Source organism: Lissotriton helveticus, chromosome 10 (genome assembly GCF_964261635.1).
Source record: "Lissotriton helveticus chromosome 10, aLisHel1.1, whole genome shotgun sequence".
Lineage (NCBI taxonomy): Eukaryota > Metazoa > Chordata > Amphibia > Caudata > Salamandridae > Lissotriton > Lissotriton helveticus.
The window spans coordinates 506267370-506281059 of NC_136071.1; the positions used below are offsets into that span (position 1 = coordinate 506267370).

General features: G+C 41.8%; 1 protein-coding gene across 2 annotated transcripts in view; it reads left to right on the top strand.

The window, feature by feature from the left end:
- Window positions 1-13690, top strand: part of LOC144784313 (ankyrin repeat and fibronectin type-III domain-containing protein 1-like) — a 2450348-nt gene that overhangs the window by 2125786 nt on the left and 310872 nt on the right. For both annotated transcript variants that reach the window (XM_078663012.1, XM_078663013.1), the window contains one exon: window positions 10474-10587. In XM_078663012.1, coding sequence (XP_078519138.1) covers window positions 10474-10587 — 114 coding nt within the window. The remainder of the gene's footprint in view (window positions 1-10473; window positions 10588-13690) is intronic.

Here is a 13690-nt window from a genome sequence, read left to right on the forward strand (position 1 = left end):
CTATTGGTGTATTATTATTATTATTATTATTAGCAATGCCAATAGCTCAAACTTTTAATGCGAAACCTATTGCATTGCAAATGCTTGTCTAATGTGCTATTGTCATGTGCCATGGCATGTAGTGTATCATACTGTGCAACTTCTTAACAAAAAATAAGTTATAAAAAAAACGATTCAAATGCAAGAGTGGGGGTAGATCCAGGCAACAGCAGCACACCCCAAACCATGCTATTTCTTTTATCTTCAAGATGCATGGGAAGGTAGATGGGTGTTGAAAATGTAATTAAGAATACTCAGGCAAGTGGCCCCTTCAGCTTGTAAATTATGGGTGCTCTTCTATTTGCCATGGAGCCCCAATCTGAACCCTGCCCCATGACACCAACATGCTGAGGAATAGGGGACTGTCCTTATAAATAAAAAGGGCAGTGGCGAAGGCTAATAAAGGCCAGCCATGTGTTACAGGTACTTCAAGGTTCTCAAGAATGGATAGGGTCTGTGAGCTATTTAAGACATACACTGGCCTGTTTACAAAGGTAAATTTACATATGCAGATTTACTTACATGTGAACCGACTACTATGCCTTTACTAACAACACTTTTTTTGTTCTTCACCATTTTCGAGTGCAAACTTACCACTAGTTGTAGATTTACATGTGTCCATCCCCTCAAAACTGGATGTGGAGCCTGATAGAACAGGATTCATGAGCGTACGTTTTGGTGCTTGGGTGGAGGCTTCCGCGACCTGGCCTGAGATCTCTTTATGGGTAGAGTATTGGGGAAAAATAATAAAGTTTATTCAATATTATAAAAAATATTTAACATATTTTAACATAGACCAGAATATACTTGAACTTAACAAAAATATTGGTTTACCTAGAAGTAAAAAAAATGAAATTCTACAGCACATTGACTCATCAAATTAAATAATTAATACATATTTAATTAAATAAAGTATATATATTTAATTAACTTATATTTGTATTATTATTTTTTAAAATGTTTTAAAAATGGAGTACTAGGTAGTCCTAATTTTCCAGGCACCTCCCCATAGTTCCTCCCAACTTTATTACCTAAACGTATACCTAGGTGTCCAGAGATCTTGGCACAAGTGGCGGAGACCTTTGCATACAAAATAAAGGAGAGGTGAAGGCAGAGGTCTCTGCACGTAGGTTTGTGAATAGCATTTTTCACTGGTGTTAGTAGTACTATTCAAGCACTACTGAACAGAATACAAAGTGCAGTCTACGAATATACTCCACAATTTTGAAAAAACTTCATAAAAAGAAGGAATTCAAAATAATTACCTAGGCGTAGATTCCATTAGTACTTAAGTTACAGAACTGGGTGATGTCTTCAAACCTGCTAGATGAGTATTTACATATTCTCCATTCGTACACCTCACTGAAAATTCATGAGATTCTTAGTAAGGCAGTGCATCTTCAGTTTACACACTGACCATGGCCCTCGTCACCACAATCTATGGTGGTAAATACAATGATGGTAAAAGTGGTAGACCTACTTCCCAAATAGAAATTTCATATTTACTCGAACTTAAACATTAGTCATCCATGTCAAATATGGTTCTGTTGAGGGTTCTGTTTTTATTAAACAGAATGCATGGGTGGCAGATTTCTGTAATTCAGTACTTTCCCTTGTGGCCGCGCACGAATGGTAAAGGTGTGTTTAACCCACAAGTAATCTGTTTTGTTGAATCTTTTAAGGAGTAAAATATAAAACGGGGCGACCTTGAGTGACAAATTCCGATTATATGTAACCAAGGCAAGTCCAAAGAAAGACAGTCCCTAATGATCACTTTATTATGTGTTGCCTTACATTTATACTACACCAAAATCCACTGTAGCAAAGGTCTAATTGTGATGGTGGTGTCAGAGATGTATTTAAGAACAAGTTCTGCATGTACCATAAAAGTTGAGGTACTTTAGGGGCTGCCAATAAAAATCTGGCAAACCTATTCCCCTCAACCTGAATGATATTACAATCCTTGTACTCCCAAAAATCACTTCCGTAAGTTGTAGCGGATACACATTTGGCCCTATACTCCTGAAGGAGGGGCTTAATTGGTTTCCTGGACAGCCTCAGCCTTTTTTCTTTTGTCCTCATATGCCACTTAGGTTCTGATTGTGCAACCCGCCGATATACAGCACCATGCTGCCTCAGTTCTTTCGACCTGGGGGGGGGGGGTGGAAATGGAACGGGGTGTTCATCCCTCAGCACTAGTGCATAAACCAGCTTTGATCGCAAAGACAGAAAACCATATGGAGGTCTTAGGAGTGCAGCCAAGATGCTAGTAAAGCATCAAAATTCGGCTATACCCAAAGATGGGAATGATGGCTTAATCATTGGACCTGGGGGGAGAAAAAAACCCCAAAAAAACAAAGGTTCTCAATGGTCCCACCTCAGGAGATGCCAGAAAGATCTTTTGTCACTGTTCCCAGCTCTGGCCAAATCTAACCTGGAGACCTGTAGGGCCGAAATGTACCAGTCATTAATAGAGGGAGGTAGAGAGTCTTTCCATTTCTTACATATCTCCCTCCTAGCAAGCAGGATAGAATAGAAAATCAACTTCCTTGCCGATGTGGGAACCCTTTCCACAATGCCAAAAATTACCGAGGTAAGGTCTAGAACAATATTGGTACCGAGTGATATTGAAAGGGTCTTACTTATGGCTTCCCAAAACAGGGAAAGGTGAGGGCACTCGAAAAACATGTGTGTGTCAGCTGCGGCTAAGAGCCCACATCTCGCACAAACCACCCTATTTCCCTGATTAAATTTAGAAAGTCGTGAGGGCGAATAGTAAGCTCAGTGAATAGTAAAGATGTGGTTTCTACGTAACCATGCCGGCTTGATGATATCCCACATCATACCACATGATGTAATCCAAAGGTCTTGCAGGTTGGGGTTATTTAGATGTGGAGACCAAAGCTGATCCGGTAGCAGAAATTCGCCATCCAGTTCTTCCAGAATTAGGTTATACCAAAATGAAATCTCCTTCTTAGTGGGAGGCTTATCAACTAGAAGGGTGATAAGGTTACTGTGTGTACCCAATGGAAATTTAGTTCCTCGAGATGGTAAAGCGTTATATGATCTGGACCAACTGGATATTTGCAAGTATTTAAGTCTGGAAAAGTTCGGACCAATTTTGTTTCTTAAGCAGTCCCAGGGTAACAAAACACCATCAACGAATAGTTCTCCCCACACAAGAAGTCCAGCATCTCTAATAGATAGAGCAAGTACATCTCCCAGCCAAGCCGGGCTATCGGGAAGGCCCCACAGAGGCGTTTTACTACCATAGTACCCTATTTTAATAACTTTTGTTGACTGGGCCCAGATTCTTGCCATACCCCGTAAGATTTTCAGTTTAACTTTTTTTTAAAAGCTTGGGATCTCCAAATTTAAAAAAGAAACTTGACTGGCTCACCCCCTCTGCCATCAACAATGTAGAAAAGATAGAACCAACTCCATGGTCAGATGGATTCTTTAATAACATCCTAGCATGAAATAGCTGGAAGGCCCAGGCGTAGATCTGCAGGTCAGGGGCTGCAAGCCCGCCCTTCTCCCTACGTCTCCTGATTTTCTTCCAAGAAATTCTTGGAAGGTAATTGTTCCAGATGAAGGTGTTAATGTCAGCCTGTAATTTTTTAATAAGAAAAGGCTCAAAATATAAAGGAATAATATTAAATAAAAAGGTAATCTTGGGTAGAATAGAGATCTTAACAAGATTAATCCTACCCAGTAAAGACAACGGGAGATGGGCCCAATTTTGGAGCAACTTGCGACATTCCTTAGCCACTTTCGAGAAATTATTAGTGGCGATATGATCTATATCCCCAACAACATCAAGGCCTAGATACCTCATCTCCTTACCCGGCCGAATGCCGCAACTAAAAGAACTCTGGTCGATGTTCCAGGTCATCATCTCAGTTTTTAATGTATTGATCTCGTAACCGGACACCTCCCCAAACTCCGATGCCAGTTTAAATATTGCAGAAAGGACCAAATGGGGTGTGGACGTGAAGATGAGGATGTCGTCCGCATATAGGGCCACCTTTCTCTCCCATGCGAACCCTTTGATGTCAACACTGTCCCTCAAACTCTGGGCAAATGGTTCAGCATATAGATCGAAAAGAAGTGGAGAGAGTGGGCAGCACTGCCGAGTTCCCCTCGAGATGTCAATGGGGTCAGACAATACCCCATTGACCAGAACACAGGCCTTGGGATTCCGGTTGAGAAGACCGACTGCTCGACGGAATCCTCCTCCCACGTTGAACTTTGCCAAGGCCTCCGACAGGTACAACCAGTTGACCCTGTCGAAGGCCTTAGTGGCATCCAACGTAAGAGCCGCCAGTGTGAGAGATTCCAAAACAGCCAGATCTATAGCTCCTATTAAGTCGTAGGTTAATTCGAAGAGCTGTGGCCCCTTGACAAACCCCTTCTGATCCAGATGTAGGATGAAGGGTGCAACTAAGGCTAGTCTATTTGCAAGTATGGATGAGAATATCTTGTAATCCCCATTTAGAATAGAGATTGGTCTGTATGAACCGCATGCCGTTGATGACTTCCCAGGTTTTAATATTACAGTAATGGAAGCATTATCCCATGACACTGGAGGAGGCACCCCGTCCAAAAGAATCTGGTTAAACAGGATTGTCAAAAAAGGGACAAGCTCTTGCTCCAATGATCTATACATTTCTGCAGGTAGGCCATCTGGCCCAGATGCCTTCCCTTTCTTGGCATTCTGGATGGCTCTCCTCACTTCGTCTTCCGAGATTTCACTCTCTAGCTTCTCACTCTGGTTAACAGAAAGACATGGGAGGGAGATTTTACCAAGCCAATCTTTGATGGTAACAGGATCTAATATTGTGTCCTCCTGGTAATTGGCTTGAAAATATTCTTTGAAGGCTGTTCTGATATCAACATCCACAGATAGAGGGACCTCATTAACTTTGATCAGGTCAATGTTGTTACGGACCTGATCCGTTTTGGCCTTCCATGCCAGTAACTTCCCAGCCCCCTCCCCATACTGGAAATGCGCAATCTTACTGGCCTCCCATCTTTCTTGTAGTCTCTGATTGAGAGTTGAGGCTAGTTGACCCTTTAAGGAGAGTAGTCTTTCGCACAGAGGTATCAAAACATCATCCGTGGAACTAGTATTGGAGTCAATCTCAAGCTGGACCATGGCTATATTCGCCTCCACCGAGGCGACGGCCTCTCTATACTCTTTTGTTCTATAGGCTACTTTATCTGTAATTAGGCCTCTCAAAAACGCCTTAAGAGAGTCCCAGACAACTCCAATACTAGCAGAGCCTACATTTATCTTCAAGAAATGCGCTACCTCAGTTTTTAAGAATAGTACATCTTCAGAGTGAGAGAGTAGTGAACGGTCAAAAGACCAAATCATTACTGGCGCTGTTAAAGGGGTCGTAAGTTCCAGTAGCACAGCCGAGTGGTCTGATAAATGTAGGGGAAGGTATTTAATGGTCTTGACAGCGTCTACCAAACTCTGGTTAATTAATATGTAGTCTATTCTCGATTGGTGGTGATACTTATAATTCCTGAACGAGATGCCCTGCTGTTGGCCTGCCCTTAGCCTCCAGATATCCAGATACCCATATTGCTTCATTGCATTTATCAAAAAAGATCTTGACTTCGACTGGACCTTGGATCTGTTATTGTGAGTTTTATCCAAAATGGGGTCTAAAACAATGTTGAAGTCCCCTGCAAATATTACAGGCTCTGGGTAGGACAAGAGATGGGAAAATATGGTTCTCAAGATAGATGGATCATCTTGATTAGGCCCATAATACCCCACTGTAGTTAATTGAAAGCCCAAAATAGAAAGAGAAGCAATAGCCCATCTACCATCTGGGCCCACTTTTGAGTCTAGGAGCTTAGCTTTAAGATGTTTCTTGAAAATAAGCGATACACCTCTAGAGGTCAAGGACTGAGAAGTAGAGATCGCAAAGTCAATCCATTTATTGACCTTAACCGTCAGTCAGTCAGTCAAAATACTTTATTGCGATAACTTAATATCATATAAAGACAGTGACACCATACAAAAGTTATAAAATACATTAGATAAATACACACGTTAAAAACAAATTAAAATACCATTCATAATTTCTAGGAACCACATAATCAATGTTAAAAATACAAACATTAATATATAACAAAAAGAATTAAAAAAACAATCCCAGAACAATGTTTACCATGATTTCAGTTACTAGTATGGTCAGAAAGTACAGTTTTTACTCAGTTCATTTCAATAATGGGGTATAATTGTCATTCTTGTTCCTGTTCCGAATCCTAATAGCACTCACCGGAAAACTAGCTACATGAAACATGATCCTAGGAGTCTGCAATAACTGTAAGTACAGGAGGGCAGGTTTATGAACCCGGCCTCCTTTAAAATGGGTACAAGAAACTTTCCCCTCACATCTGTATAATGACCACAGAACATCACAAAGTGCATTGTGTTTTGTTCGGAAAACATGTCACAGGAACATGGCAATGCTTTTTCTGGAGTGCTCCATGCAGGGAAAAAACCAAGATTAAAATGTATCAAATTAAAACGAAATCGAGTTAAGAGAAACCTGTGGTAAGGGTGATTCACAGTATTTAAATAAGTTTCTGGGCCACCATGTAAAGACAGAATTAGGCTTGCCCTCACAGTGGGTTTTTTCAGTTCCATTTCTTCTCTTTCCAGGCTTAACATTTCTCGCATTGACCTTAACCAATGCATCGATTTCAACCTGAACCAGATGAGTTTCTTGGAGGATGATAACCTGAGCGTCTGAGCCACGAAGATACTGCAAAAGAGTTCAAGCTCTGGGTTTGGTTCGCAAACCATTAACGTTCCATGAAATTATCTTTAATTTAGTCATCATAATCGCTCCAAACTCCACCCAACCTCAACTCAAAATAAGGATCAATGATATGCTGAGCACCCCTATTAAAAATTAGAAGCACAGCACAAAGATATATATAGCTGATTAAGTGCAATAAAGCATCATATTGGCAAATGAGGAATTTTCTATTGATTTTTGACCCCCCTTAACCCTGTGCCCCCTCCACCCTCCACCCCCCTCCCATGGAGAACCCGTGCTGTATCTAACCGGATCAAGTCCAGTAGATGGCACCCCTCCCTCAGGTTGCCGCTACCCCCCGCCTCTAACTAAAATCCCTGAAAGAAGTCCCTTTCTTAAAGTGATTGGTGCACGAAAAAAAATAAAAATAAAAGGAGAGATTCCATGTAAGACATAACGATAATTTGTCTTCTTTCCTCCTTCTTTTCTTTCCTTCCCATTCTCCCACTCCTTTGTTTTTTTTTATATTTTAAGTATTTAATTTTGAGAATTTTTTTTTTTTTTTATTTTAAGTTCATTTGTTTGCTTGTTGTATCTGTTCAATGTGAGTATATACATACATGATATTCATTTCCTGCACAGCCTTGCCCCAAAATCTAAAGTTGCTCTCCATTAGCGAGCAAGCATTCATCTTTCAAATGTTAGAAGGGAACCCTAGGCATTCCTATTATCAAACAAAATACCCAAATAGTTAAAGGTGTGTACTTGTACAATATTAAGTGTGTTACAGAACAGGGCTTTGTGTTTAGTGGACTTAGCATGAACAACCTTTACTTACGATTTTTTAAGATTTATAGGGAGATCTACGTGATTCATAAAGTCTGAGAAGGGGGTCAAATAATAATTGCATCCCCAAAGCAGTCCTTGACATTTATATGTAATTTACATCTTTATTCCACCCACTACACAATTTAGCTTGGGAGAAACACGCTAGCTCATATCAGGCATTGGCTAACTTGCCTGTGATGGTTGTGTAACGGAACCCTGCATCCATTTACCACGAATGCCATTACACCGCAGTCATTTCCTCAACTGAAACGTTACCACGCGTTCCTTTACCATGCAAGTTGTTACAACGACTTGCCTAAGGGAGTGCTGGACTTTAGAATAGTTTACATTAATATTCCATTTTCAGTCAGTGTATCAGTAGGGAAGTGTTGGACTTGAAATCCAACACCAATCAAAAAACGCGTCCCTTGAAGCAAGTCGTGGTTACGACTCGTGTGGGAAAGGAACACGTGATAACATTGTAGTTGGGGCACTGACTGCGGTTTAAAGGCACATCATGGTATTGACTGTGTGGTAAAGGGTGAACAGCCATGACAACGCGGGCTTTACACCGCGCTGCCATTACGACGCTGCCATCACAACGCAAGCCGTTACAACGACTTGCGCTGGATGGCGCTAGATACAAAGGAATAGTAGATTTACTATTCCAACACCTTCCCTACTGTTGCGTAGGCTGGAGTTGGAATAGTAAATCTTACTATTCCAAAATCCAGCGCCTTCAGCGCAAATCGTTGTAACGACTTGCGTTGTAATGGATGCGTCGTAATGGCAGCGCAGTGTAAAAGCCCGCATTGTCATGACGTACATCCGTGGTAAAGGATGTTTCCCGTCTGGGATACACGCCATTCTTCTTTTTCTGAAAGAAGACATTCTCATTCAAATTCGTCCCCTTCCATGCCAGGGATTGCTAAAGCTACAAGTGCTTTTTGAGACCAAAAATATTTTTGCTTTTAGCCATTTTTTTCAGATGATGAGGGCCTTGCAGCTTCCACAACAATTAGGTTTTGCAAAAAAACACGGCAAAGCTAAAATTTGGAAACGTCATATTGCTACTAATACACGAGGCATTTTTGGCTTTGCAAATGTTTGTTCTTAATAGCAGCTAGAGCCCGATGTCTTTCTTAAAATCGCTATGTTTTTCCTTACGATCCAGGATGCAGTACGCATTTTATTATCCCTGTTAACTGCTGCTGCAACAACAAACACATCTTTGATGTGGGGCAAAAACAAAGCCGTGTAGAGGGATGAGTAAATGGCCCTGCACGAGCACTAATTAAGCCCACGGCTCTTGCAACTTAGGCTGCGACAAATGCAAATGTATTAGGTATTTTAGCCTGGCACTATTTCTCTGCTGAGGCTAATGAGTCACATAGCACTCAAACAAAAATAGCTCTAAAGCAGCATGCGCTAATTATCAAAAATAGGGAAGGTTTAGAGATGAAGCCCATTTTGCCCAAATCCTTCTGCACTAGACTGGAACCAGAGCTTGTCTGTGCAGAGCGCTAAGTCCCCACTGAGGTGAGGCTGCTAAAGACACCCACCAAATACTTGCCCCAGAGAAAGCTTCCAACTTGAATCTCAGTTGCCACAAAAGCCAGGCAATTAGAATAGTTTGTTGGTTAAAGGTGTTTATCTCGCCCATTCAATTTAAACCCAACTCTCACAGCATTTTGACTTCCTCCATATCGGTGTGGTGGAGGGGGCATGTTTACCCCTAGTCAGTAGGTGATCACTTTATGCTATTTGGATTATATGAAAGTTGTGCTTAATCTGGCAAATGACAGCATTCAGTACCTGTCGTGTAGTTTAGTCTCACGTATCATAAACTCCAATTTAGCAGTTAAGTATGATTTTTATATAAGTGTTATCAATGTATCTCTCTTTTCCTTTTTGATCAGTGTCCCTGTGTGCCTGCCGAAGAGTCAAAAAGTTCACTGGTCCATGGGAAGACAGGTTGAATGGGTCTTGGCTGTCTCATCCTGACATCAGACCTTAGCTTCTCACCCCGGGCACACTTAGGCCAGCATTACGAGTGGTCCATTATAATCCCCTGAATTTCCCCGCCTTGGAGATACCCTTACCAGAGGTCCTAGTAATTTTGGAGGGATGAACGAGAGGACTTCACTATTTGCTTGTGCTTCTTCCAGGGTAGTAGACAACCTCATGGCCCGGAGGAAAGGAGAAGCATTTCTGGAGATTGTTGTTAAGTAGTGCCGTTGAGCAATACGACCATCAGCTCTTTTGTTGTTATTTTCACCCATATGATTTCCCCGCTACCTTCCAACCTGCAGACTTAATGCAGCATAAATTACATGTGCTCCTTCTCTGATGAATCTTCAAACACAGATTTCCAGCCACCCTTCGCCCCAGTGGCATATTACACAGCAAGGGATGCCCTGTTCCCAACACGCAGTGGTAAGAGGACCATGAGATTTCCACCACCCGCATTATAACTGTCCAGCTGTAGGTGTGCCCAACTACCCTCCCACCAAAATCCCTCATATTATTGACAGTGAGGATCTTCCCTGAAGCCTGTGCCTGAGACCTTGGTTGGATGACTTTAGACGTCTGGTCTGCTGTGCACACCTGGATCTTGGGAGGGTCTGCCGGGTTGGAGACCCTGAAGATGTAAGGAACTCTGGCGCCACAGAGTCTACAATAGCAGCTGTTACTCCTTTTGCGCTCTACTTTGTGTACTCAGTTAACTCTTTCCTGCACTTCCGCACACCTTGATACACACAATGTTTAAAATAGTTTTCCCAAAATCTCTTCATTCTATGCCTCTCTCTCTCTGATCTAGGTGTGCCTGACCCTCCAACTAACGTCCGCTTGTCAGTCGCCAGCAGCAGCTCTTTGCAGGTTTCGTTTCAGGAGCCACTGAGTGTCAACTCCGCTGTGGTCACCAAATACAAAGGTAAGAATCTTTCTAGTTTCAAGAAACAATTTGACAAGGTCCTGCAATGTCATCCATATTCATAGGCCAGAGCGGAGAAGAAGTAGGTATTAAGAATGATATTACACCCATGCTCCTGCTTGTTAGGGGCAGAACTGGCTTTCTTCCAATGCAATCTTGTTATGGTTCAACTTCCGCATACACCGAGGTGTTGAAATTTACTGTTAAATTATCACAAGTATGGCTTTTTCTGGTTCCTGACAAGTGTCCTTGTATACTCACACCATTTGAGTTTTGCTTTGATGGCCTCACATGGGATGTTGGGTGATGACACTTGGTACACATGCTTGAAATATGCTTAAAACTTTGGAGACATTCGGCCAGTTGATGAGTCCATGGTTTGCGATCTCTTGATTTTACCTGTAGTTGATAACATTTTGAGGTTGAGTACCCAGAATGCTTCACAGGTATTTATTTGTGTCAGTGGCAAGTCTTGAGTCTAATCTGTGCCATTTTAGGTTATTTTTAAGGCATCTGCAATATATACTTTGAGGCCCCATTTTTGGAACAACTTTGAATCTGTTACCCATTTTCAGGTAATTCAGGCCTTTTTGATGCCAAGCAGTATTAACTTATATATTAAACTTTCAGAAATATGGCTTGCAAAACGAACCAAATGCTTTAGCTGACCAATACCTCCATTCAAAAAAAGCCTAATGAAATCTTGACCAAGCATTAATAAAGCAAAGGAGTTCAGTGTTTAGCCAGCCTGTTCTTCCCGTTGATGGAGGGTCTCAGGGCGAAGGGTCTTGACCCAGTGTTCTGCGGGTGGGTTCCCTTACTATATAGGGATCCCAGGGAGAGGTTTAGAGTAGGTAGGACTGTCTCCTACAGCTGTAATATTGAGTGAGGAACTCGGCAGTGGTGTCCACTCTCGCCCTTGTTGTTGTTGCTCTGGCTCTCCAACCACTAGCCATCATTCTTAGGAAAGACCTACTTGATAGGGGGATCACTGTAGAGGCCACTGTCCATACGGTTTTGCTACATATGGATGATATATTTTTTTATCTCCTGTCGCCTAGAGCCTCAGTGCCGCAATTGATGAACTATGTACGAAAATTTGGTGAAGTGGCAGGCCTGAGGGTTAGCAGGTGAAAGACCATACTACTTCCCTTGAGTTTACTGATGCAAGATAGAAAGAAACAGCTGCCTAGCCAGGGTCTGCGATGGAAGGTAAAACAGTTTAGTTATTTAGGAATTATGGTTGCCGACACCTGAGAACGAATATGCATATATTATGGAAAGTGTACTGGATAGACTGCAATTGTCCATCCGGTATTGGAATACGATCCCTCTTCCCATCACGGGTCGGGTGGCGATCTCCAATATGGTTTCCCTCCTACGATACCTGTATAATATGCAAAATGCTGTGTGTCCCTTGAGGTCAGATACTTTCAAACAGCTGAATAATCTATTGGTGATAGTGGTCTTGTCTGTCAGGCATAGCATGGTTGCATTGGACATATTGAAATTAAATCAGGAGGAGGGGGTGCTGGGTCCACCCACTATAGAAGTGTATTGTTATGTAGCTCATATTCAGCATTCCGCTAAATGGTTTACTGATGATGACAACAGGGGAGCTCGTCTATTGAAAGGGACCTGTGGTGAAGACTCCTTATCAGAGGGGCAGTAGAATGGATACCACATTCCCTTTTGCCATGTGGCAGAAGGCGAAAATTTAGGAAAGTACAGCTACCAGGAAACCCTTTGCGAGAGACTTGAGTGTATCGGATTTAGAGCCATTCCATCGCATTTGCAGGGATAGGATGGTCAGTCAATGGAGAGAGGGAGTTTGCCAGGTGCTCCGGGACTTATGCCCGGGGAAAATGTTAATCACTTTCCAGGAGGCATAGGACTCATTCACAATGTTTCCTGGACAATTTCTTCAATACACTAAACTCTCTGGTGCGTCCAGAGAGAGCTGGACTGACTTCCCCAGTGCTCCTCCTACGTCCAATACTTTAGAGGGCATTCTGTGGTTGAGCACAGGGCGGCATCTCATTTCATTAATGTACAAAATCAGCAAACCCACACCTGTATTAAAGGCCAGGGGTACTTGGGTGACAGACATAGGTGTGCGGAATGGAGAGAAAGATTGGGTCGTAGCCTGCAAAATGGTGAGGATTATCTTAGGTTATGCCCATTTTCAGTAGATTCTCTTCAATTGTTTACAACATACTTACCTGACATCGATCACTCTAAGAGACATCTACCAAGCTAGTTGAGCAGGCTATCAAAGATATGGGATGGATTGGGCATCCTTTATACATTTATCCTGGACCTGTCTGAGAGTGACAGGCCACTTGGCTGAGGTCACCACATGCCTACACAAAACACATTGTCCACACACAAAACAGAAGAAAATGCAATATAAGTTCTTCCATTTAGTTTTTTGTTGGTAAAGTGACACATTGCTACTGCCTAGATGGGTAAATGTGACTGTAGTGTAAATTTGTGAGTGAGGGACACAATGGAGTGGGCCGTGGTAGAGGACATTTATATAAAAAATCTAGGATAGATGAAAAGGTAGTGGAAGACTTGATGATATGGACAGATGTAGTTTGAGAAACAATGCCACAAGACACGTAACAGATAATCAACTTGGACCAAAGAAGTACATAAAGGTGTTCACACTCTATGCTAGTCTTTGGGTGTTATAATTATTAATCATGTTGAATGGACAGTCCCTATAGACTGTAACTATAACCGTGTCTTGAAAAATAAGTTTCAGAAGTGGGTGGGAAGTGTGGGCTGTGTGATAATGCTTGTATCCTGTTTGTTTTCTTCAATAAAATGCAAAATAAATATTAAAGAAAAAGATGATTGTTGCATAATATTAAAATAAAAAAATATGCACATAGCACTTGAAATGTAGTTTTTATGAGCAATCATAATCATGAGGAAATCCCCCTTCACAAATGGATTCCTGTTGCAATGGTGAAAATCAACAGACATCAAAGTGATGTAAGGAATGCTTGAATGAATCTTAGGAACTGGCAATCTCTTGGGCCACACTCTAGACCAAATCACTGCTTCCAGGATGTTCACCATTTCATCTAGTAAA